The sequence below is a fragment of the Neolamprologus brichardi genome, chromosome 3, assembly GCF_056152115.1.
Source record: "Neolamprologus brichardi isolate AB-2024 chromosome 3, ASM5615211v1, whole genome shotgun sequence".
Classification (NCBI taxonomy): Eukaryota; Metazoa; Chordata; class Actinopteri; order Cichliformes; family Cichlidae; genus Neolamprologus; species Neolamprologus brichardi.
Window position 1 is genome coordinate 54,992,865 of NC_142106.1, and position 26,402 is coordinate 55,019,266.

A 26,402-nucleotide genomic window follows, 5' to 3' on the forward strand; every position below is an offset into this window, starting at 1 on the left:
ACAAGCACTTCTTTTTCTAACAATGACACTATGATGGATGCATCGGAGAGCAAGTCGGGGTTCCATATCTTGCCCAAGGATACCGTGGCGTGCAGACTGGAGCAGCCAGGGATCAAACCTCCAACCTTCCAGTTAGTAATTCTACCTGCTGAGCTACAGTCTGTACTTCCTGAACAACACACCCTCCTTTTGTTTCTTTATTTCCAGTAGCAACCAGGACCATAATGAACCCTGACTCAACAGACACTCAGGATCCACCTGCCCAGTAAGTCACCCACTAACTGTAACTATCAGAGCCCTGACCTTCTGCAGAGACGAGTCACACTGAACACAGCAAGTGTCCCTGCTCTCAGATACAAAACCTGCCTTTAAAAGTTCAGAGTAAAGAAATCAGCAGTTCTGATTCTAGAATTTGTAGTCTCACACACTTGTGCACTTTTGTTGTTTTGGTTCAGAGCTGCAGAGTAAACCGGTGGTGTGTGTGCAGCTCTTCTTCTGGAGCGTCCTGGACCTCCTCCGGTACGCACCGCAGGTTTTATAAGGACGCAGCTGCGTTTGAACCCAATAATGTAGTTTTACAGTGATGCACAAACACATCGGCTTTTCAAACTTCAACTTTACTTTGATAAATCGTTTTAAAAGCACACAGGATGCAGAGCTTTAAGAAGCTTTTAGTTCCTTACAGTTGAACAGCACTCCCTGGACCTGACCTCTCAGCACTAATGCAATTATTTTACTAATGTGTCAAACTATCTACATTTTTAAACCATGACGTCTTACTTTCCCTCTAAGCAGATACCCAGGGCAGGAACCCTCCCCCTAAACAGCCAGTTTACATTCCAGTGTAGGATCCACTGATATCAGGTCGCAGTGGAAATATTTTTGGTTATTTCTGTGAAAAAGAAACCACTTTGTGACATGTTGATACATGATGTTTGATTTGTCTGCTAGATGGAAAATATTAAGTTGGTGATGTCTGAAAGGGACACGCCGTAGTTCATGAACAATAACAGTAGTTATTGATAAAGTTATAACTGCACATACGCAAGAAAGGAGAAAACAAATACTTATTTCATTTAATAGTAATCGAAAAATTAAGTACATTAAAAAAAAACAGGGCAACCAAGCATATCTGACTGGAGCTTTAATGAGTTTTGATTATTTACACCAGCGGTCCCCAACCTTTTTGGCACCACAGACCAGCCTTTAAGGTGTTGCAGATAAACACAACAAAATGAAACCAGTACCGAAGATTTATTCATAACACAGGAAAAAAACCAGAGTAACAATAAAAACCCTGAAACCCACAAATGTCACAGCGGAGCCTCAAACGACTCATGCACCGGCCCGTGACCCGGGCGTTGGTGTTCTGATTCATGGTGATCACCATAACACCAGGCCTGAGGAGGGAGCGTATTTACACACACACATAATACTAATATGAACAATGATGATGTGTGTATCAGTAGAAGGTTATGAACGTGCACACACACTCACATCGAAGTATTTGAAGTGCAAACATCCACATTTGTTCCAATGTTGTGGACAGACTGACTGTTCTGAAGGCAGAACTTCAACAATGTCTCTAATAATAAATAATAATAATAATAATAATAATAATAATAATAATAATAATAATAATAATGATGATAATAATAATAATAAAAATGATAATAATGATAATAATAATAAAAATGATAATAATAATAAAAATGATAATAATAATAATGATAATAATAATAATAATAAAAAAAATTATAATAATGATAATAATAATAATAATAATAAAAATGATAATAATAATAATAATAATGATAATAATAATAATAAAAATGATAATAATAATAATAATGATAATAATAACAATAATAATAATAATAATAATTCCAGTGGATTTCCAGATGCAAATATTTCTCGTCCAATAAGTTGTGCCTGTGGTTTGATGACAGGTGTCCTCACGAGCTGCTGTGTGTCATGGAGAAGCCGTCCATCACCATGCTGTGGACTCGCTACACGCTCTGGATCCCCTTATACATCCTCACAGTCATCGTTGAAAGTGTTAAATCATCGAGTTTCCATCTTTTGTTCCAACAAACTGAAAGCTGAGCTCATAAGTACTTTGACTTCTCAACATTACGAGGTTCATTGTGTGGTCAGAGTGTTGTGTAAGGGAAGTGTTGGGAGCCAACAGGAAATGGGTTAGCCAAGCAGAGCTGATGATATGAAGCCAGGAAATGAGCACAGTGCATTCCAGCTGCAGTGAGTAACCTCTGTGCTGTAAGCAGAAGTGCTGGAGGAACGTTCTGTATATCAGCGACACACAGGCCAATAACACTGTGATAGTGAATGAAGTAAAAGCACAGCAAGTGAAGCGTTTGTTCCCCTTTTTGTTTCTCTCTCAGCTGCCACCATCTATCAGGCGCTGCCTTATGTTGAGCAAACGGCCTCCCAGTCGTGTCCACTCAACTCAACAACAGCTCCAAACAGCCACCTGCCCGTGGTGCTGGCGCTCTACCTGCCTGTTCTCACTCTTGGTAAGACGGAGAACAACCCTTTGTGACATTACAGTCACCTGATGGACGTGCTGCACAGGAGCACGTTTGTTTGAGTCCAAGCTCCTCCTTTACATGTATGGTCACTGCAGTCGTCTTCAGTCAGCCACTACTTTCATTAGCTTTGGTTGTTTCAGCTTCTGCGTGCAGCCACGTTAAAGTTTGTCTCGATAAATCAGACTCACTTTTGGTGGGCATTGATCTGATTCTGTCCATATTTACACACATCTTCCCTGTGCAAATGATACTTAAAATGACTGAAAGCTCTGATACCAGTGAGGTTTTCTGAGTAATTATGTGGATTAAACTTAATAAAAGCTGTAAGATAGATTGAACTATACATTTCATACTTGCAGCATAGGCCACTGCAACTTTGCAGAGACAGTTTTACTTTTTTCTTTAGATACTGCATAATCATTACAGAACTAAGAAATATGTTACCATTATTAGTTTTTTAACTCTTGTGGTCCTCAGTCGCTCGTCCTTGTATGTTAAACATGCTGGTTGGATGAGGGTTAATGAGACAGTTAGTCGTGCCGTTGTCAGGCTGATGAACAGCAAACACGTTTAGACGAGAACCTTAACTGAGACAAAAAGATGTTAGACACAGAGGTCGGTCGCTTCACTAACACGACCTAAATCCAGCTGAACTAGAACAGACTGAAGGAAAAGAACATAAAACGTTCTCAGGTTCTCCTGATTTGTTACTGTTGGAAAAACTACGAGTGACAGTTTCCTGAGGAAGACTAGGATGATGAAGAACGGTTACAGGCCTCACTGTCATATCATAGTTGGTGTCCGAGCTTTCTGACCAGGTCTGTGGTAACAACAATGAGGAGGGTCTTCTATCTGGGGATGTGAAATTGGTGTCATGAATGAAGTTACTGTGTAACTGTAGTGTAACTGTAGTGTAACTGTGTAACTGTTCAGTTACTGTGTAACTGTAGTGTAACTGTACTGTAACTGTACAGTAACTGTAGTGTAACTGTACAGTAACTGTAGTGTAACTGTACAGTAACTGTACAGTAACTGTAGTGTAACTGTACAGTAACTGTAGTGTAACTGTACAGTAACTGTAGTGTAACTGTAACTGTAGTATAACTGTGTAACTGTAGTGTAACTGTAGTGTAACTGTGTAACTGTGTAACTGTGATGTAAAACACTGCTTGGTTTTCAGGAGCCTCCCTCACAGTCGGGCAGCTGCTGAAGGAGAGGCACCACCACCTGGAGAAGTGGAACAGGAAGAGGAAGTAACATGAAGTCACAGCTCGTTGGAGTTACGGATGAAGTCGAATTTAACGATCTGCTGTAAAGAGAGAAAAGGATGTTCTAGACCCAAAATGATTTCTGTTGCACTTTTATTGACAGCACAGATTCCTACAGTACAGTTACTGTCTAACATTAAACAGCAGCTCAGACCAGCAGCCGTGTGTGTCTTTGTGTACGAGCAGCAACGCCTGAGCAGGACGCCGAGGCTCCTCTGGGCTACCAGCCGTACGCTCTGGTCCACACGGCTTTCTTCTTGAACTCTGCAGAGGACCTGAGTGCCAACAGAGCAGCTGAAAGGAACCACAGGAGAAATCAGAGAGATCAGAGAAATCAGAGGAATCAGAGAGATCAGAGAAATCAGAGGAATCTGGCTGCTCTGAAGACCAGGTCATTTTTTTTAGCATATCCTGCCTGTATGAACACTGATGTTTGAGTAAACCTCTCTTAAAATACCACCTGCTCTTTCCACACCTTCTTTACCAACAGTGCTGTCAGCTGAGTGTCTAATAAACATGGTGCATTAGTTCTCATGTAAAGACTGCCACAGATGAGGACTGTGGAGCTCATTTGGCCAAATCATCATTTATTTATATAGAGCTGAATCACTACAGTCCCCTCCATGGTAACTTGATATTGTGAGTTAACCTGCAACAGTGCAGAGAAACTAACAGTCCAACGACCCTGTCTGAGGGACGTGGTGAGGGTGGAGCTCCGACACAACCAGGTTCTTGGAGACCATGATTGGTTGGACTGCTCTGTTCTGTCTCTGTGATCACTGACAGAAATATTTCAGCAGAAACTACAAACTTCATGTGTCTGAGCTGAAATTCAGGCTTCTAACCTGAATACTGTCCTGATTCTTGATTTGAGGTGGAGACATACGACTGGAGGTCCATAGTGGGTCAAACAGTGATTTTATTAAAACACACACATATATATATATATATATATATATATATATATATATATATATATATATATATATATATATATATATATATATATATATATATATATATATATATATATGGGAGACCGAGCACAATCCCTCACAGCATCGATCTTCCTCGAACAATACGTGGGGTGTCATATATATACTAAAATAGTGCGTCACAAGCAGATAATCAACAAGCATAAGTTCCAGTAAGTTTCCAGAGATCCTAGGACATATTCTAAAAAAGAGCATTTCCTTCCTTTGTTCCTTCACTATCGCCAGATGCGTCCTGTTATTTCACTTCACTTATCTGTGGAATTAAACTGTCACGTATGCAGGTACATCTTGCAGTTTTGAGCAAACCAGTATCTATCTAAATACTATATGTGTGTGTGCAGGCACCCTGTGTGTCCTGACCTCAGTGCATGACCTTAATCAACGAACAAAAGACATTTCAAAAGCATACTCCCTGACTCCGTTTGAGTCATGTGTTACCAGGCAGACTTCAATGCAACATGAGGGCACACAGGCCTTTATTATCTCCTTGCATAATATGTGGTGAATTGTAAGCATGTATGCAGTCTTTCATTATCCCAGTAGGTATTCCAATTGATCGATCAAACTCACGCTGACCGAAGCTTCCGACCATTATCAACTGAGCTTCAACTCTGTAATTAGCACAAAAATGCAATATGTGTATAACATGATTACAGTTGCACCTGCAATGAAAGATTATTATGTAATTCAGCTCATACCTGAAATACAGACTTTAATGTAACATCAACAGTTTCAATAAATGCTCTCATCAAATGATGATAACTCATAAGTGATAATAAACCATAAGTGATGCAACAGTAATAATAATGATTATGAATAGTAACAGTAAAATAATTTTCTCATCCCGACAATACACACATCTGCATCCACAGCAGTGCGATGTAAGCACAGAAAGCCGTGCGTGGATGAGTATAAACCGCTCAGAGAAGAACAGTGCTGCATAAGAACCAGTCCATGAAACACACGATGCATTTCACAAGGAGACCCGAACATACAGGCTTTACCACGAAGGTTTAGCTTCTGGGGCAAAACCAGTAAAGAAGAAACCACAGCTGGTGGTGTACTGGTCACTTTAGTGAAACCTATGAAAATACACTATTGCCAAAAGTGTTCGTGTTGCTCGTCTACCTTCACACACGTGAACTTCTCTGACTTTCCATCCTGAATACATATGATTTAGTTTGCAACTATAACAGCTTCAGCAGGTCAGGTTGATGTTGGATCAGAAGGTCTGGCTGAGTCCTCGCTCCAACTCATCCCACAGAGGTCAAGTTCTTCCACACAAACCCGTTCACTGTGCTTTGTGCTGCAGTACAGTCGGGCTGGAAGCACGAAGCTGTGTAAAATACCACACCACAATCGCCCTCTCCTCCAAGCTTTAATGTAATGTAATTTAATTTAATGATGTGAGAACCTGACAAAACTCAGGCCAGGTCTTAATTTCAATGAGACCTGCACAAGGATGGTAATAATAATAATCTATATCTAATTAAACTGTTTCGATGTGATTTCATGAAGTACTTTATGGAGACAACAGTCTGTGTACTGCTGTGGTTCAAACAGAGTGAAATATTATGAAATGTGTAAGTAGGAAAAAGGCTGCTTTGCTCACCTCTGGCTGTGCTGACCGTTGATGCTGACACGCTCTGGTCAGGAGCTTCCATGATGCTGAGAAGCCAGTCTATGAACTGAGACACACACACGGGGTCATCCCTTCTGCACATTTACAACGAGTGACATTTGAGCTAAAGGTCAAAGTTCACAGCACAAACACTGACCTTGGGCGTTTGGCTGCTCCAGGGCTCCTTGTCCAGGAGCCGAGGGAGGCTGTGGGACATCGCTAACAGGCACCGGGACAGGGCGCCGTCCACTGACGACTCCTCGCCATATAGACCGTGTGTTAGAGCCTGAGGCTTGGGGTCTGGCTGCCATGGAAACCACTGGACCCGGATGCCAAAGAGGAGTTGCACGATGTGGTCACTCCAGGAAACTACTGCAGCAGCAAAGAGCTGGAACAGGAAGTCGGTACTTACGTACTTCTGCCCACGCTTCAGCACATGGAAACAGTGGACGTGGTCCCTCTGTTCATTTTCTGCTGGTGTTATTAACACTGTACCTCAGAGACTTTCATGATCCTCTCAATCTCTGTGTCAGACATCTCAGACAGACACTTGGCCACGCCCACATACAGATCCACTTCATCATCCTGAAATAAATGTACAAGAAATCAAACACAAACATAAAAATTATTATTTTTTAGTTAAAATGTGTCATTTAAACACCTTTGAACCTGTGTTCATGTGTTAAAGAGGCAAAGCTCGATGCCAGCAGGGCCCAGCAGCAGCACGAATAAAAGGCTTTAACTGTTAGACTGCTCCACACAAAGGTTTCAAAACAGACAAAGACAGCAGGTTGAAGGAGATCAGCTGATTTCACAGAAAGGTGAACAGAGCACGACTAACAGGTTCAGCTATTAGCAGCTGTTAAACTCAGGGAGCCAATGGTAGGCGACACACACCAGCGCACATATCATCAACTAAATGATTCCAGCTGTTCAAAAGCTGAAATGTAGCATCAAGTACCATGAAACACGAGCACTGTGCTGTTCTTCAGACTGATGAGGTTAATGATGCCACAGGTTCAGAAACATGCTGCTCAACGTAAAGACGACAGAGGATTTGGACAAAGGCTAAAATGAGTCTAACTGCCCGAGATCCTCACACAACTTTAGCTGTTTGACTGTTTTCCTGTTTCTGTTATTGTACTTTGAAAATGCTGGTCTAGATCACGCTGGTCGAGATCACGCTGGTCTAGATCACGCTGGTCGAGATCACGCTGGTCGAGATCACGCTGGTCTAGATCACGCTGGTCGAGATCACGCTGGTCGAGATCACGCTGGTCTGGATCACGCTGGTCTAGATCACGCTGGTCTAGATCACGCTGGTCTAGATCAGCATGACGACCTGCATGAACAAAGGTAAAAGGAGGTCTCGAGTGGCAGAAACAGCGACAGCTGTGTCACAGAAATCACTGTCAGCCAGAGCGAGCAGACGTGCTAGCTACAGCTGCATCATGGTCCAGAGGTCATGTGACCATGGTCCAGAGGTCATGTGACCAGGGTCCAGAGGTCATGTGACCATGGTCCAGAGGTCTTCTTCTACGGGCAGAATCAGCTTTAAATGGACTGCAGCAAACTGTAAACACGTCTCTGACCAGGTGCATCAAACGTGACATTCTTCCTCATGAAGAGGAGGAGGAGCAGACCCTGCATCTCTGAAGGTATGAAGGTCGTTAGTGTCTTTGGAACTGGCACACACATCTGTCTTACTACAGCCAGACTTCATCGTTACAAAGACCTGCGTCTCACCTTTCTCCAGCTGAAAACATCTGGCCTATTAAGCAGCTGTTGTCCTACATCAGACAACCTGCTCTTCAAGCAGTGCCACAGTTAGTCTGCACACACAGACTGTTGTCAGAGGAAATGCTCTGATCAGCTCCTGTCTGCACTTCATTTACTCAGTTTATCCAGCTGACATGTCCTGTGTGTTCTGCTATGGATGTAATCAGGCCAATGCACGTGACTGCATTCTGTTTTTATGTTTGCAAACTTCATATTGTCCTAATAAACCCAGACAGCCATCCCACCAAAACATGTACAGATGTTTGCATGTTTCACTGAAGCACCCAGTTTGTATCCAAGAGTTCGACGTCTTTAACTTTTGAGTTTGACGACATCAAACGAACACTAACAGGAACCTGCTGCACATCCTGTCTTTGCACTTATTATAAACCTGACTGGCATTTCTATCAGGCCTCCTCGTCCAACATCCATCAAGATAATTACGTATTACTTATGCTCGTGTCATTAATATAATAACTGAGCACAGGAAACAGATATGTGAGATACAGGCAGGGAGGGGCCAGAGCTCTGTGACCTGTTACTGTAACTGTTCCAGTTACCACTGTTGTTGTTATGATGCTGTGTTTGGTCCCTGCCCGTCGAGGTGTTCTTACAGCTGAGCTAACGATGGGCTGAAGCTGCTGTGGTGATGAGAAGAGCTCATTTCCAGCCGAGCTCCGGTGACTGAAGCTCTGCACACCTACAGCAGCATCTGTCACAGCTTCTTGCTTTGAATAAAATGGGTTTATGCTCCTGTTCGTGTCTCTGGGTGGATGGGAACATCAGAGGATATCACGATCCCCGAGCGTAAAACCAGGGACAGAGCCATGCATCAAAGAAAAAGCTTCTACGTGTCAGTGATAACAGTCAGCAGCTACACTGCACCTGGATTCGGTCGGGCAGGAAGGTGAAGATCTTCTCCGTGGCAGAGCAGAGGATGGCCCAGCAGCTGCTAGAGGGGTTTGGGAGGGCCATGGCCTGAGCCAGGCCCCGCAGCACAGAGCGACACAGGGACGCGCGCTGGGGTCGGAGGTCCTCCTCAAACTGCTGCACCCCCAAACTCTCCACATACACCTGCAGCTTGTCCTCAGTCACGTGCTTCATCCACGAGCCCAGAGTCTCATAGAGGTGGGCCCGGGTCTGGTACTGGGGGAGACAGACAGCCAGTAAGGATCTCTGAAGCCTTCATCATTGTACTGGACTCAGCACGTCTCCTACAGCAGAGACAGACTGGATGTGTGTCGTGGTTAAAGAGCATCTGTTCAGCTTTAGAAGCCAAACGCTGATTATTCAGACATTTCTTCAGCTGCTGTACGACTGAGAAACAGCTGAGCTCAGAGGTGAGGCAGTAGATGCTCCTGTTTCTGTTAAGAACACCTAAAGAAACCTGTTCAAATATAAGCTGGATATCAAGAAACAACAGATTCAAGTGGACCAGCCTATAAACCTGATGGAGACTGAATATCAGCTGTCACAGCGCTAATACCCAACTGAACTTACACTGAGACTGTGGACCAGGGGAGGCGACAACCAGGAGCCCAAAAACAGAGCAGCGCTGTGGGAGGACTGGGTCTGACAGGCTGCCAGGACAACACACTGATGCTGCACATCCTCTCCTACAAAACACAACAACAACATCGACTGAACAGGATCTGTGGCTTCACGGACAGCACTGAGCGACAACTCTTACCAAAGCTCATCCTCATTAAAGGAGAAAGAGCGGCGCTCCAGTTGATGGGCGGATACTGGAAAGAGGCGCCGACTGACGCCAAAGCGGTGAGAGCGGTCTTAACCAGGCCTGGATGGGAGGACTGAGGACCTGCGCCCAGAGAGAGACGATGTTACAGAGTTACAGCTTCAAACACAACGACCTCTGTAGATGTCACAAACCTTTTTGTCCAGCTTCTGTGACGAACTCCGTCGTGGATCTGACGACACTTTTCTCTGAGAGGTAACTGAAATCTGGAGGAACTGGGAGTTGGATCAAAGTAGTTAGTGCCCAGTAGATCATTTTAAAGTGTTACTAACGCTGCATCCAGCTCTGCTCCGCCCACTGACTCCTGTGTTACCTGCTGTGTGACTGTGACTGCTGGACATGTGGGCCAGGTGCAAATGTCCCAGCAAACAGGCGCTGTTGGACTGCAAACCGATGGCTCCAGAGAACGTGATGATCTGCAACCAAAGAGCCGACAAGTGGCTGAAACAGACGCTCTGAGGAGCGAGCAGAGGGGAGAGTATCGTGTGTAGTAATCAGAGTAAAGTAATATGTGATAAGTAAACTCTTACCTGTGTGACAGCCCGAATAACTTCATTCAGCCTGTTCTGCTGCTTGGACACGAGCTCCGTCTCGCTCTTCAGCTGCATCAGAGAATCAGCATCACTGTCGCTAACTTCAGCTGCACTTTTTTCTCCTCTCCTCCTTCCCCTTATCTTCCCTGCTTAACCTCTTGTGTCCTTGTCTTGTCTCATGTGCATTACTTTCCCTGGAACAGTCTCTCACAGTCTGTTCTCTAAAACCTAAAAGAGAATTATGGATTTGATCAACTGGTCTCTGAATGCTATTGACACCCTCTTCTCAACGAGAAGTCTGGGCTCGGGAGAGCCCGAGTGCCCTGGAGGGACTTTCCCTGCCGGATACACGATGGACGGGTGGCAGACATGGAGAGTCATGTGCCTGGCGGGACTGTCGATCGAGGACGCTGAAGATATCTACCTATTCGGAACCATGATAACAGGGTTCTTGCTGATCAGAGCTGGCATGGCCCTGACTTATCGGAGAATTGAGAGAGCGGAACCGGCTGTTCAAACCCCCACAAGGCTGGTGCAACAACAACAACTCCCTGATGATGACTGTGTGATGACTATTCTTCCCATCCCAAGCCCACCTGGGTTGGCTAGCAGACTGTTTACTTAGATAGAGCGGAGGACACTGTCTCAGCTGAACTCTGGACACGCACACACTTATACTGATAAGCACGCACTCATCCCCCTCCCTCTCCATACGCCTTCAAAGCTTGTTTCCTGTGGGGGAACACGGCGGGTCTGGGTGTCGCGCTGGAATGGTAGCGCTGTGCAGGAGGACTGCTGTGTTTCCTTCGGATTACTCCTCACCCTCTACCCAACCCTGTGGTCACGTGTTCCAATGTTGTACTGTGGACATTTATGTGTTATGTTTATGTTATGTTATGTTTATGTTGGACATTTATGTGCTCTCTGTGCAGAGGAGTTTTTTTTGTTTCCTGTTCTCATGCTGTTCTCCCATAGGTGCCCAGCATGAGTAGAGGTCTCTTTTTTTCCTCTTGTACTTTCCCATTGTTGTGTACTTTTTTCAGTGTTTTCTTTGTAACGCTGCCGATCTCCGACTGTATCCCCATGTGATGTCTTTGTTATGTGTGTAAGTCGGGGGGGGGGGGGGGGGGTCCCATTCCTCTGCGGGGCAACCTGCATATGGCCAATAAAGCATTCATTCATTCATTCATTCATTCATTCAACTAAAGGTGTGTTTGCATCTCTTTATGAACACGGGGACGCTTCACATGGCTGCACAGAAGACACAGATCTGCATCCATCACATCTTTTTAAATACTGGGTTTGCCAGTGTGTTCCTATGGTAACCATGGTGATTCCTCAAACCTTACAGGGTCACATGAGCTCGATCATCTATGGCTCCACATGCTTGAAACCACAAAGACATCCTCAGAAACACAACAGCAGGTGATAACATGAAGCTGCAGGCGTCTTACCTGAACGAGGTAACTCTCTGATCCCACCAACGCCACCAGCCCGTTGACAGCAGCCAGCCGCTGCATGGTGGGACAGCCCTGTAACACAAAGGTCAGCGCTGGGACCCCAAACATCCTTTCACGTGATTGGACATCGTTTACATGAACATTTAGGCTGAGATGTAGAAAGTGAGGTTTTGTACCTCAGCCAGTAAGATTTTGATCCAGGCTGCGAGCAGGTGAGGGTGGACGTGCTCTGCTTTGCCGTGGCCGCACACCGACAGCCCGTGGACCGCTAACCCCAGAGCCAGGGAGAAGCCCGGGGTCTGGGGACACAGGGTCATCAATGAAACCACAAAGAGCTGCTGGAGCCAGAATGACCCCATCAGCTCTCCTACTGACCTGCTGGCTCTCCTCAGTCAGGCTGCGCAGCGTGTCCGTGACCTCCTCGGCCTTGGCGGCGTCAATAAGACCTGCGCTGAACGCTGAGACGCTCACACACGCCACAGAGTACGCCAACACCTGCACACACACACATGTGAAGGTCAGTGAAAACTTTATACGGCACAGTTTTCAACCTTCACCCCACACTGGCCGTGCAGCGTCTCCACCTTGGACAGTAAACAAACCTTATCTGTGTTACACACTTTTTATTTGCTCTACAAGGTCACGACGACACGTTTTCACAGCTTATAGAAGCCGAATCTGTTCCAATCGTACGGTAAACATCATAAGATACACATTTTAGTGCTTCGAGGTCATAGGTCAAAGTTCACACATCAGCATCAGGCTCAAAGTTTTAGCTCGTTTCATGTTCATGTAGCAGAAACTGTCTTTAGTAGATAATTCATCAAAACGACTATTTCAGCTTCTTCTGTCACAAACGTGTCTGAGCAGAGTTACAATCACAGACTTGTTCCTGCGTCAGAGACTTCAGGACCTCGGCTCTGGCGTCAGCGTGCGAGTCGTGTGCAGGGCTGCTGTACCTCCTGCACCATGCATCCTCGTCCACTGCAGTCTTGCAGGTTGGCCAGCAGCTTGTCGAGTGTCAGGCTGACACGGACATGTCGACTCCTCTGTCCGCTGCTGCAGAAGGCAGACAGCACTAGACCCAGACCCAGTATACAGCCAGTGCTGAGGAAAGAAGGCGAGAACATGGAAGAGCACATTTAATATGCTAACCCCTGTTTCACTGTTGAATATTAACTCCTAACAAGCTTCCAGATGTGTCTGTTGAAAAAGAGTAAATGTGCCAAACGAGCTCTTTTATTGAGCAGCAGAAATGCAGCCTTGGTAACGGCTGAATCTTCCAGCTTCCTACCAACCATGTGATGTCAGTTTGCTCTCTGCAAACACGAGAGGACGTACTTGTATTCCAGGTTGGGGTTGAAAGAGGAACTTTCCAGAGCATCCAGAGGGCCGAAGAGGAGATCAGCATCCTTCTGAGCAGACTCATCACTGACAGAGGACACAGGCAGTCAGTAAGCGTTACGCTGTTGGTTCACATCAGAATCTCCTCCTGCAGACTCTGTACCTGAGGCGCTGGTGCAGCAGGGTGGACAGCACCATGCCGAGACCGAGCCCGGAGTGGAACTGGACGGCCTGGGAGTCGTCTGCGGTGGGGGAGCCCGGGAGGCCGGCCCGCAGTGCCGACAGGATGTGGGTCAGACCGTCCCGCTGCCGCACCACGAGCACGGAGACGAGCAGCGACAGGGCGAGGCTCGCACAGGAGCGCGCTATGGTGCTCGCTGTGTTCTCACCCGAGTAGGAGCGCTGAGGAGGCAGCACAGGGTGAAAGTAATCAATGCAAGAAAGCAACTTTATATTCACAACAACTGTGCAGCCAACAGCAACATGTGTTAGAGAGCAAAGACTCGCTGAGCTGTGAGAACCACGTTTACTGGAATATTGATGCTAACACACTCCAGCTGGTTTACGTGTCGATGCAGCGATGTTTCAGGCTTGTTTTGCTTCTTTTTGTGAGAAAGTCATCAAAATAAAGTTGTTTTGGGTTCACTGCATGCTCGGGATAAAGTGCAGCTTCAAACATCTCTGAAGCCATGGGGATGCATTAGTGCCGCTAGCACGTCTGCACGTCTGGAAAGGCACCGAGTGCTGAAAGTGTTAGCACAGGTGCTAAAGACAGTCAGCGGCTCCCCTCACTCACACTGATGAACACTTTCAGAGCTCAGAGTGATAAAAGCTGCTCCACACTAACAAATCCAACAGTGTTAATCTGACACACACGCTGGTGTTGCAGCTACAGCAGCCACATCAGCGTCTCTGAACCACAGCAGCCAGCAGGCTGCAGTTAACAGACGGACAATCACACGGAGCTCGTGTTTATTTACAATAACATGTGGTTTATGGGGCAGGTGAATCACTGCATGTTTACTTTTGAGGGTCAGTAAAGTGTTCATAGTGTGAGGCTCAGAAACAGCTGATTCTGTTTCATCACGTCACTGTCACGACTCTTAAAGAACTCGAATCATCTGCCAATCACGGTTTCTTATGTAAAAGCTGATGAAACTCACGTGTAGAAACCAGGGGAAAACTCGTCCTTTGGACTTGAAGCTGCTGCTGCTGATGCTGAGCAGGGTGTCCAGCACCATGGTCAACCAGCTTCCTGTGGCCACGAACTCTGGTCCAGCCTATCGAGTCCAACAGCACTGAGCTCAGCATCTCTATGATGATGAAATAGCAACTGTGTAACAGGACCCTGCGGCGTCTCACCCCCAGGCTGCCGTCACCATCAGTGGGCAGGTTGCTCTCATACTTCGCCAGAACAGCGGCGAGGCCGCTCAGAGCCAAGATGGCGTTTCCCTGAACAACAGGACTGTCCCTGAAACGACCCACAGAAAGTCACAGCGCTCACATCAGGTTACTCTGCTCACCAAACGTTTCCTATGAAACAGAGCGAGCAGGGGACTCACTTTGTAGCAGCTTTGATGACATCTGCCAGCTGATCTCTGGCCCTGTGTCAGAAAAATAATAACAACACATTAAAAAGATGAAGAACGTGATGAAGATGGTGACCAGTGTCTGTTAAAGCAGTGATGCACATCAGCTCTTTAGTCTATTTACAACCGTAATACAAAAACATCAGGACGGCGTCTCACATGTAAATGAAACAGGATGATTTACAGATTAAATGTAATCACATGTTTAAACTGAGAAAAACTAACATTTTAGGGGAAACTAAGTCTGGAGAACGTAAGTTTGATGGTGTAGCGCTGAGACAGACGCCGTAGCATCTTTGTAACAGTCTGTAAATGTCTTCGACTGGACCTTGGGACAGGAATGTCCTCCTGTTCTTGTCCGAGGAGCTAAAATCCTGGATCAAAGTCCTGGGTCTTCTTTGGTGGATTGTTTGCTTCCCTCCATGCTTTCTAAATAAGTCTCCGCTCCAATTCATCCCACAGATGTTCTGCTGGGTCAAAGTCAGGACTCTTTGTAGGCCAGTCAGGTTCTTCCTGTGCACACGTTCATGTTGGGAGCAGGAAATCGTCCCAAATGTCTTGGTATTTGGAAGTATTAAGAATTCCTCTCAGCAGAACTAAGTAGCTGAGCCCAACCTCTAAAAACAGCCCCACTATCATCCCTCCACCACCAAAGTCAGACGAGTATCAGTCTCCTGATAACTGCTGAACCAGACTCCTCCATCGGACTGCGAGACGCAGAAGCGTGAACACGACATTTTCCAACGATGCTTGTTCCGATCACGACAGCGTCCAGGAACTTCCTGAGCTCCTGACAGCGAGCCACAGACTTTATACACCTGTGACTGACAGGCCTGAAAACCATGATTCACTTTCTTCATGGTCAGGAGGGAGAGCAGGTCGTCTACTGGTCAGGAGGTTGCTGGTTCAGAACCAGTTATTTTGGCTACATAGTGCAGGTGTTACCACAAAGTGTTGATGTAAAGTTTGGTCCACACAGCAGGGAAACACACACACTACAGTCATTACAGTAAGATTAGAGACCTTGTACAAAAGCACTACCATTTATATACACACAGTCTACACATATACAAGCAAGTATGAGTGTGGTTCTCACCACAGCCAGGCAGAGTGATGCTTGTACTGCAGCTCCTGTGGATCCTCTTTGCCTTGTTTCTGGAGCATCTCTAACTCAGCACGTCGACCCTGCCAACAGAAACCAAACCCTGAGAGGCCTTTACTGTAAGATCAGAGGTCTCTGAGGCCTTTACTGTAAGATCAGAGGTCTCTGAGACCTTTACTGTAAGATCAGAGGCCTTTACTGTAAGATCAGAGGCCTCTGAGGCCTTTACTGTAAGATCAGAGGCCTCTGAGGCCTTTACTGTAAGATCAGAGGCCTTTACTGTAAAGTCACAGGCCTCTGAGGCCTTTACTGTAAGATCAGAGGCCTCTGAGGTCTTTACTGTAAGATCAGAGGCCTCTGAGGTCTTTACTGTAAGATCAGAGGTCTCTGAGGCCTTCACTGTAAGATCAGAGGCCTCTGAGGTCTTTACTGTAAGATCAGAGGTCTCTAAGACCTTTACTGTAAGGTCAGAGGCCTCTGAGGTCTTTACTGTAAGATCAGAGGTCTCTAAGACCTTTACTGTAAGATCAGAGGTCTCTGAGGCCTTTACTGTAAGATCAGAGGTCTCTGAGGCCTTTACTGTAAGATCAGAGGCCTCTGAGGTCTTTACTGTAAGATCAGAGGTCTCTAAGACCTTTACTGTAAGGTCAGAGGCCTCTGAGGTCTTTACTGTAAGATCAGAGGTCTCTAAGACCTTTACTGTAAGATCAGAGGTCTCTGAGGCCTTTACTGTAAGATCAGAGGCCTCTGAGGCCTTTACTGTAAGATCAGAGGCCTTTACTGTAAGATCAGAGGTCTCTGAGGCCTGTGGAGGACAGACTGGCTGACATTTGTGTTGTGTAGGTTCCAGTTAGGCTGCACATCACCCAGTATGTCTTACTGTGTCCTGGTGCCACATGGAAAGGGCAGAACTACCAGCTGGTGAAGTCACGCTTCACGATGTGCATTTTAGTCTGCTGAATTCTTTGTCCACACCATTTATTTCTATGAAGCACTCAGTACTGCTTTTGTAACACCTGCACAAACCTCCATAACGGCGTAGAAAGCTCGGCTCATGAAGCCCCTCCAGGCCTGTGGCAGGAGGAGGGCACGGTGCCACTCAGAGGGCTGGATGTTGACCTGTGCACCAAAACACAGAAGAAGGAAACAGTTCCTCTTTCAAGCTCTGCGTGCACGACAAAGAACAAGAGAGAAAGCAATGGAAGAAGACAACACGTACTTCATGAACGAGGGCTGTCAGCGTCTGCTGGTAACTGCGGCTGACGAGGAAGCGGCTGATGGGTCTCCCAGCACGATCGGTCTGCACAGACAGACTGTACGACAGAAGCAGCCCAGCTGCACCACAGACAGAGAGGCTGAGTTATAATGGTGCTTCCAACAGTGACGTGTTGGTACAGACACACTGTTTGAAATCTCCACCATGTCCTGGCTTTATGAGAACCAAACAGATTAAATCTGCAGAATATCTTCATCTTCCAAACCTCTCCTCAGAAAGACGTCCCTTCCTGTAGCTCCACATATTCTCTCTTCCTCACCAATTTAAGAAACACAACTTTGATATGCTGACTGACAGATTTTACAGAGTTTAAAGGCAAAGCAGCAACATGTTCATAGTGACGTTCAACGACACCACACAGTCGACATCACTGACACCAACTAAATGAGAGGTGTCACTGGGTCACCTGCCAGTCCTGGCTTCAGCCCAGGCTGCTTGTTTTTCTCGTAGGTCTTGAGCATGAACGACGGGATCCCTGCCACCGTTTTACCCTGGTCTGAGCGGAGGTTACCCCCCCTCAGGGCTGAGAAGTAGATTCCCCGCGGCATCTGACTCATCTCCTGCCTCACCAGTGACGTCAAGAAGAGCTCGAAGGCTGGAAACATAAAAGAAACACCATCAATGCATCATCAGCATTACTCAGTATCACACGCAGATGTGACAGATCCACGATCTCTCCAGCAGGAAACACACCAAACACCTGATGTCTGTTTCTGTGCAGCTCAAACAGCTCAAACAGCTGTGATGTTGATGGTTATGAACAGTTGTGCTAAACAAAAATGTTGTAACATCATGCAGCGTACATGTGTTCCTAAAGTATCTTAGCGGTCCCAGGACTGCGCTCTCCTGGAAGCTGCTTTCAGGGTTACAGCCTCTAACGCTCCTACTGCCACTAAGACCACTTTGTTCTTGTTCTCCAGTCGCTGCTACTCTGGAAGTTGAAGCACCCCCGACCCTTACTCCTACTACCGGCTCGACGGGGCTTCTAGTCCACATGTGGCGCGGGTGTTTCTATACACTACAGCTTCCTGGTTGTGCTTTGAGTTTATGCTATCCCAGCTTGCATCTTCCATCCTGCTACTACGTGGTGGAAAATGTCCGTAGCACCTTTGCACAGTCTGCAGCCGTGGTAGACTCCCTCCTACCACAGCTCACCTCTAAGCATCTGGATCTTTCTACCATTCATCGGGCTTCTCAGCATCTGTTTCAGCATCTGCACGGATTTGGCTCTGACTGATCTTCATCCTGCTGGCCTCACCAGGTGGATCTCACTGACTCCTCCCATACAGCTTGATGTCATCTACAGGATGACATTTGATGACATCACCTCTTAGTGATGAGCTGGCTTTGGGGATTGAAGCCTTTGCAGACAGAAGCTGGGACACTGCACACTCCAGTACTGTCTCCCACAGTTCCTGATGAATGTTATCAGTGCACTGAAGCACAGTAACAAGCAGGTCAGTGTGCATGAATGGGGCACAGAGTCAGGTTGGTCTGCCTAGTCTTAAGTGCTCTTGTACTGTCAGAATGACACGATAGCAGCCCTACGAACCAGCAGCTGAGCTTTTGTGTTGTTTCTAATGCTTTTCAGAGTTTTGCTCATGTACTGGCTCATGTGCCTCCACAGCTTCAGTAGCTCCTGTGTCGTGGAGAGGCGAGTTATCGGGCCGTGGTTTGATGGCCAGGACGGTTCAGTGTTCGTGCCTTTAGCATTCCCCATATCTACAGACCGCTGATCACTGAACGCTTCTTAAACAGTAGACGTGGATTATGTCGGGTCCTGCTGTTGTCCCAGACTCATTGTCTCGAGAGTAGATCCTGGATGGATCTCTAGAAGCAGTTTATTCTGTCGGGACGACAGGATACGACCTGTTGGTTTGTTGGCTGCTCCAGTTTACCTGGAAGAACAGACGAGGTGGTGAGAGTCATCAGCTTCACATAAGATGAGCCTGGGACGGAGAGATCCTTCTCATCTTCCTCCTTTTCTTTACTCTGTTCATCTTCTTCGTTTTCAGGGAGCTTTGCAGGTGGTCGGGCCTTCCAATCAAAGAGAAGAAAGAGCTGACACACGGCGGCGTATAGGGACGTTTCTGAACACGCTAAAGTAACTGAAACATCAGCTTCCTCATTAACTAGTGCCTCATAGTTACACCTGACTAACGTCTGAGGACAATTAATAAAGAAACATTGCAAAATGATCTGGCTAATGTGTTAGAAACTGTTCTGATGTTGTTATGAGAGTGGAGCAGGACTCTTAACTGCCTCAGGAAGGTGGTTGATGGTGTGATCTGTTTCAGGAAAGGCTGCCAAAGCCCTGTAGCCACAGCTGGCCACCTCTGGATCCTGTTACAACACAAAGGTGCAGACACATGTTTCTGTTTCCTACAAGAGGATGAAACTTATGTGACATCACAGCATATTTGTGCATGTAGGAGTCATCATGTCAGCTGTGTGTGGATACAGTATATACAGACCTCGCTCAGAGCATAAGTCCAGAGAATGCTGACCACCTCTTCTTTTAATTTCTAATGACAAAAAATAAGAAGTCATTTTAATGCACATTTAATGCACACACACACACACACACACACACACACAGACACACACACACACACACACACACACACACACACACACACACACACTAGAATCAACAGAGTTTTCCAACCTTTTCTTATGTTTTCTGCAGACTTTCATTCAGCCAAATCGCTGCACTGACCTAAAGCACGATCTGCACGACATTTCCTTTAAACACAGTGAAGGTGGACGCCGCTCTTAATGAAACCCAGAATCAGCTTTCATGTATATGAAAGTTGCTGCTGTGCTCTGGATCTTTGGCATTTTGCATGAAGCGATTTTCTCTAAGCTTCAGTTCACACAGCAGAGAAGTTTGTGTCTGACTCAGTGACTGCAAGGTGCTGCACAGGTCCTGTGGCTGCAACCCAAAAGCATCCCTATCAGGCGTCCTGTGCTAATACGTATGTTTGGTTTTGGCCTTTGGTCTTGTGTTTGTTTAGATGCCACTTTGCAAACCTAAGCTGTACTGCCATATCATTGTTAGAGAGGAGGAGAGCTTTCCAACAAGCAGCACTGCATGGTCTAGGATTCATCTGCTGGGACGGCCTCAGCTGCTGTGTTGGATCCTCCAGAGCAACAAATTACCAAAACGTCTGTTTTTAAAAAGAGGCTCACACTCGCTGATCCATTTATTAGTTACTGTGAAGTCCGAGCAGAGCAGGACTCTGAGGACTGGACCCTCACACGTCTGTACTTTGTGCTTCTACACAACTTTACATTGATGTGCTAACTTTAGCTACCAAACACAGTGATGTAGAGATGTGACTCTACAGTGAGGTGATACAAACAGCTGGTGAGAGTCCTGTTTACAGACAGAACCACAGAGAAAAACAGAACCTGGTGGAGTTCCTGTGTCACTCTGTTAGCTCCTCAACACAGAGGAACATGAACGTTACGACGCACCTCGTACTGCTCTGATTTAACTGTGAGCTGAGGCACCAGAGCCAAAAGCTCAGCGATGGCTTGAACCACCTCTGGCTGTGAGTGACAGCTGAGCTCAGGCCAAACAGTTCTCCATGCTGAGATAATATCCACCACCTGAGAAAGAAACATTTCTTTTAAGACCAGAACTTTGGAAAAGATTCAAAAGTTATGATGCAGAAAAAAGATGATTCCTGAATTTAAAGAGACAAATGGAGACAGACGAGGTACCTCTGCTCGACACAGCTCCTGTAGTCCCTGCAGGACGAGAGCAGCCGGGGTTGCCAGGTCTGGTCTGTTGCACTGTTTTAAAGTGAGTGAAATGGCAGCCACCATGTCCCCTGCATGCTGGTAAGGCCTGGTTAACACACACATCAGCGTGGACAAAGTGGAAAATGTGTTTCTTCTCATTTTGTTACCATTTTTATTAAAAAAAAGCATTAAAAGTGCCAGGACACGTGTAAGTAAGTAAATGCAAACACAGCTTCTTATCATTGCAAACTCTTCTGGCTGCAAATGTTTTACAATAAAAGCAAACGTAAGCATTTGTGAGAACAAGAAACAGCTCAATGATTTGCTAAATTTGTGCTGTAGCATCCATCCAGAGGGTTTCCCAGGTTTTCACTAATGCTAACAAAGCTGCATGTACATGTTAGCAGGTGTAACAGGCCCCGGGACGATGAGCAGTGTGCACCAGCTGGTTAGAACAAAGGAAATAATCAAATAAAATCATTGTTTGATTTCATCAACACACATAAAGGCCAGTTCACAAACACTGACAAGCATTAGCTAACAGCTAACATGTAAAGGACGTGTGCAGGAGCCTGGATGCAGTTTGTGGAGTTTATATGATCAACATAGTTTTTGGGTTGAAGGTTAAAAGTATAAAGTTATGGCTCACTTGCTTAGAGTTGTATTATATGGGAAGCAATGCTTACAGACTGACATAATAATAGTTTGATTTCTTTTGCTTCAAATGTATGCTTTTATTTTGATAGTCTGGCAGAGACAGGAAGTTAGCTGCCTCGCAGTCTCTCTGTTTGATCTGAACTTTGTAAGACTTTGATCCTTCTGGATTCAGTCACGTGTAGCTGCTCTGAAAGATTTCAAACTGGACTCCTGCTGATTTTTGGAGAAACAGGGACTCAGTGGAGCGTCGAGCTGAGGCTTCATTCACTGCAAAGCTACAAAGTGCATTCATTTATCTTAACAAGCAAAGTTGATGTGACTGAAAAAACAAAGATTTTTCTGAACTTTTATCAGCTTGTTGAGCAGAAACATCTATGAAGAGTCCAGTCAGTGATTATTACTCATCAGAAGGGAAGATGAAGAGTCCTGGTGTTGGAAGCTCACACTGTCTGCACTGTGCATGCAAAGTCCACTGAATGAATGAACCAGTGAATGCAGGAAGTGCCCACTGTTTCTGTAAGTATGGGAGGCCCCACCTCTCTCTGCAGATGTCCCTGACACAGGCGGCCCTGGCCAGGATCTGCTCCCACTGGGCGTCCCTCCCCAGCACCACCCTGCTGTCCTGCTGGCTCATTAGACGCTGCAGCTCTGGGTAGACCCGGTCCTTACAGACATGACCAAAGCAGCACACAATCAAAGACAAACAGAAGCTTTGAACACATGAATATGACATTTATGGTAATGCGTTATTATTGCAAACCTGTTTCTTCCACAGAGCGGTCATGAGGCGCAGTCCCACTGCTCTCAGCTTGGGGGAGCCGGCCAGCATGTGCAGACTGTGCAGCACGATCGGGAAGCAAAGCTGGAATATTACAGCACATATGATCAGAGCCAAGTTTACAAGAGAAACACACGGTTACAGCTGAAGAAGGCAGATGTTAGACGATGACTGCTGGTTTGGAGAGTCCAGCTCACTGACAGAGTGCTTTATACTACAGAGCACTGCATCTATCCCACACAGAGGCTGCTGTGGTCCAATCCCAGCTCCTACAAACTGGGTACAAGAAACACTGTCCGTGTTCATTTCAGTTATTCACTGTTATTGGTGGATTGTGCTCACATGCGGGTATTTGGGACACGCGGGTCACTGGTTTTTAAACTCTAGAAGCCTCCTGGATGAAGAAAAGCTCCTCAGACTACATGACCTGGATGACCCCACAGATAAAAGCTCATCTGTGTGTATGATGGACTAAAACACACTGTGAGCGCTCAGATGAAGTAGAAAGGTGCTGCTGATGTTCCAGCCCCGTCTCCAGACGCTCACAGTCAGTACAGGTTCTTCTTAGTCGTGCTGCGTACCTTATGAGTGCCGAGGTTTGGCAGGCTTGTGAGAACAGCGTGAGCCAGGACGGGACTCTTTTCTTTGGTCAGTTTGAACAAAAGAAGCAGCATGAGGGGCGGGACCTGCAGAGGGAAACGCCCACATCAGCAAACACACCAACCAAACATTAGGGGTACAATGAAACAATGAGGGGTAAACTTCACACTTCATCTGCAGCTAGTGACTCCAACACAAGTCCAGAGGGAAGTCTGTCCCCTTAGAGCACTCCCTAACCTCTCCCTTTATACGGCAGCAGATTAGCAGCAATCACACAGCAGTGACAGCTTTTATCTTCCTGCTGATCTGAACCATTTCAAAGTCATGTGTTGGTGCCAAAACACCAGGTTATCAACATGTGTTTACTGCTCTTAGAAAGACAAACACGAGCTAGCTGCCTTACATACAACATATCTACATGTCAGAGGGAACAACATGCATTACTTTATATTCAGGCCACAGATTTAAGAGAACCAGTTGTGTGGGTTATCTACCTGGCAGGGGTCGGCAGCAGCGACAGCCTGGCTTGCTTTCAAAGCCAGCTGGCAGATGTTTTCCTCACCCATGATTATGAGATAAGTCACAATCAGGACAAGAGAGGAGGACGGGCGCTGGCTGGACGAGAGGGCGGAGCTGACCGCCAACAGCCAATCGGTCGCTGCTGCTGGATTGTTGGCCACTTTGCGCAGTACCGACAAAGACACGCTGAGCTCACTATACCAGGAACTCAGAGACAGAGGCAGTGATGGGGCAGGCTGAGGGAGACAGATTCATGAGAAACAAATGAGAAAGAACAAAGAGCAAAGCTACAGATGCACCATGAATGTTAATGAAGTGTAATTTAAGGATCAAGCAGAGCATCCCAGAGGAACAACACTCCAGAGACTGGATGCTGACCCTGAAGAAGAGGCAGTAAAGACAGCCCTGTTGCTATGACACTGAGAGGGAAACAGTATTTTTGGATGGATGTCGTCTATGCTCTAATGCTCTGTCCACTCACCACCTAACAGCTACCTGCACTATTGTAACAGTGTTTAAACTATGTGGCTAACCTTAAAGAAAGACCAAAAACTGAATGTGAGAAACAGGCCTGGGGCTAACTGCTAGGCTACCTGCTGGGCTACCTGCTAGGCTACCTGCTAGGCTACCTGTTGGGCTACCTGTTGGGTTACCTGTTGGGCTACCTGCTGGGTTACCTGTTGGGTTACCTGTTGGGCTACTTGCTAGGCTACCTGCTAAGCTACCTGCTGGGCTACCTGCTAGGCTACCTGTTGGGCTACCTGCTAGGCTACCTGCTGGGCTACCTGTTGGGTTACCTGCTGGGCTACCTGTTGGGCTACCTGCTAGGCTACCTGCTGGGCTACCTGTTGGGCTACCTGCTGGGCTACCTGCTAGGCTACCTGCTAGGCGACCTGTTGGGCTACCTGCTAGGCTATCTTCTGGGCTACCTGCTAGGCTACCTGTTGGGTTACCTGCTAGGCTACCTGCTAGGCTACCTGCTAGGCTACCTGTTGGGCTACCTGCTAGGCTAACTGCTGGGCTACCTGCTAGGCTAACTGCTGGGCTACCTGTTAGGCTACCTGCTGGGCTACCTGTTGGGCTACCTGCTAGGCTAACTGCTGGGCTACCTGCTGGGTTACCTGTTGGGCTACCTGCTAGGCTAACTGCTGGGCTACCTGCTAGGCTAACTGCTGGGCTACCTGCTAGGCTAACTGCTGGGCTACCTGCTAGGCTACCTGCTGGGCTACCTGTTGGGCTACCTGCTAGGCTAACTGCTGGGCTACCTGCTAGGCTACCTGTTGGGTTACCTGCTGGGGTTTATCTGCGGGCCTGCTAACTCTGTGCAGCAGGCTGTGAGCCAGCCTGTGGTTGGTGCTGTGTGTGTTGTGGTCAGACAGCGGCTCAGTGAGACCCAAGCAGGACAGGAGCTGCAACACGGGGAGAATCAGGACCGGACTCAACCAGGGCGACGCCTCCGCTTGTTCAGGGACCAAACTCAGTGCTCTGTTGAGAGAAAGAATATCTCACGTAGGACACAAAGCTCTGTGAGGTTCCAACCATGACCTGCACACACAACCTAGTTTTGTTCCCACTAATTCTTTCACTGCTTCAAAGTCTCTTAAAGGAAGCTAAAGCCAGCAGAGCTTTGTCCAAAATAATCACTTTACCAAGTCTGAGAAGGCTGGTCAGCTGATCTGAAGGGGCTTCCAACAAGAGCAAGGCCACGCCCATCATCAGCTCATCCAACAGCAACTCCTGCAGAAAACAAACAGCGATGCCAACAGGTCAATACATGTGTGATACGGTGATGATGACCAGAGGTACTGCATGGTGCCCCGGGCCCGGTTTCTTCCTGTTAAAAGGGAGTTTTTCCTTCCCACTGTCGCCAAAGTGCTGCTCATAGGGGGTCATATGATTGCTGGGTTTTTCTCTGTGTTATTATAGGATATACTGTACAATATAAAGCACCTTGAGGCGACTGTTGTTGTGATTTGTTGCTGTATGAATAAAACTGAATTACAAGTTCTCCAAAGAACAAGTGCAAACTGTCAACACTAAAAACTATTGACAGTGTTATTTTAAAGCATCGATCCTTTACTGTTGGCTACACATCGTCACTTTTGCAGAATGCAGTCATATAAATAGTCCTCCAACATCCATACTGTTTCCACACAAACTGGATTTATACACCCACTCCCACAGTGACAATCTAAAGGCAAAATGTCACGTAGCTGCCATGAGGATGAAAACATGCTTAAAATATGGTGTACTCACACGTACCTCTAACCAGAGTCGAGTGTGAGAGACAAAACGTTAGCAGTTGCACACACACTAATGCATCCACTGATACCATTATAGATCAGCCTTTGAATGAAGTGCTGTGTGCCTGTTCAATCATTTTCCAAGTGCAGGAAGGAAGCTCACGTCTGTGCCTGTGACAGCCTGCACTGTGGGCCAGATGTCTACTCCTCCGTGTTTCCAGTCTTCACATGACGGAACCTGTTTGACCACATGTGTCACGCTTCAGCACGCCATTACCAGACCCTCAGTTTCAATACACGCCAACTCGTCAGCCTATCAGAGCACTCCCCACGTTCCAGCACAAAGGAAGCAAACAATCAGGAGTTTCTTCTATTTATTGTGACTCAAAGTCTGTTGATGTTTCAGAGCACTGGCAGACAATTTGGACAGAGGAGATCTTTCTGTTGCACCGCTGATTTTTATACGGATGTTCACGAGTGTCTTTGCCTTTGAGGTGAAGTCTGCATTCATCCACAGGACAGATTTTATACACTAAAAAGAGGAGAGCTCACTATATTGGGACCAAAACATCACTTTTAATGT

At 46.5% G+C, this 26,402-nt stretch overlaps 2 protein-coding genes across 2 annotated transcripts; one reads left to right on the forward strand and one right to left on the reverse strand.

Annotated features, from left to right (window-relative positions):
- Positions 1 to 37: 37 nt before the first annotated feature.
- LOC148105875 (very-long-chain (3R)-3-hydroxyacyl-CoA dehydratase 4-like) lies at positions 38 to 4,124 on the forward strand. The gene is made up of 5 exons (XM_087839034.1): positions 38 to 131; positions 208 to 265; positions 1,950 to 2,056; positions 2,403 to 2,534; positions 3,730 to 4,124. The coding sequence occupies exons 1-5, from the start codon at positions 38 to 40 to the stop codon at positions 3,804 to 3,806; spliced, it is 468 nt and encodes a 155-aa protein (XP_087695160.1). The 3' UTR covers positions 3,807 to 4,124.
- On the reverse strand, positions 3,894 to 23,638 carry LOC148105876 (focadhesin-like). Its single transcript, XM_087838402.1, has 32 exons — positions 23,552 to 23,638; positions 23,039 to 23,143; positions 22,440 to 22,541; positions 22,216 to 22,343; positions 21,002 to 21,128; positions 20,753 to 20,887; positions 19,747 to 19,797; positions 19,532 to 19,615; positions 19,171 to 19,309; positions 17,679 to 17,867; positions 17,216 to 17,331; positions 17,023 to 17,115; positions 15,991 to 16,079; positions 14,868 to 14,909; positions 14,668 to 14,776; positions 14,469 to 14,585; positions 13,469 to 13,707; positions 13,303 to 13,392; positions 12,921 to 13,068; positions 12,337 to 12,456; positions 12,138 to 12,260; positions 11,956 to 12,033; positions 10,499 to 10,570; positions 10,282 to 10,384; positions 10,103 to 10,183; positions 9,903 to 10,031; positions 9,713 to 9,828; positions 9,098 to 9,358; positions 6,929 to 7,018; positions 6,591 to 6,821; positions 6,425 to 6,500; positions 3,894 to 4,111 (listed from the first exon to the last, which is right to left on the reverse strand). Exons 1-32 carry the CDS (start codon positions 23,621 to 23,623, stop codon positions 4,038 to 4,040), a joined length of 3,729 nt encoding a protein of 1,242 aa, XP_087694528.1. The 5' UTR covers positions 23,624 to 23,638; the 3' UTR covers positions 3,894 to 4,037.
- Positions 23,639 to 26,402: the final 2,764 nt, after the last annotated feature.

Bases quoted from the DNA above. Each gene is read 5' to 3' on its own strand.
- LOC148105875 (XM_087839034.1), top strand. From the start codon at position 38: ATGCATCGGAGAGCAAGTCGGGGTTCCATATCTTGCCCAAGGATACCG. The intron at 132-207 runs GTTAGTAATTCT...CTTTATTTCCAG, and splicing joins ATCAAACCTCCAACCTTCCA to TAGCAACCAGGACCATAATG. The intron at 2,057-2,402 runs GTGTTAAATCAT...TTTCTCTCTCAG, and splicing joins CCTCACAGTCATCGTTGAAA to CTGCCACCATCTATCAGGCG.
- LOC148105876 (XM_087838402.1), bottom strand. From the start codon at position 23,623: ATGGGTGAGGAAAACATCTGCCAGCTGGCTTTGAAAGCAAGCCAGGCT. The intron at 14,910-15,990 runs GTGAGAACCACA...TTTCTGACACAG, and splicing joins CATCACTCTGCCTGGCTGTG to GGCCAGAGATCAGCTGGCAG. The intron at 10,184-10,281 runs GTAACACAGGAG...TCCAACTCCCAG, and splicing joins CAGTCACAGTCACACAGCAG to TTCCTCCAGATTTCAGTTAC.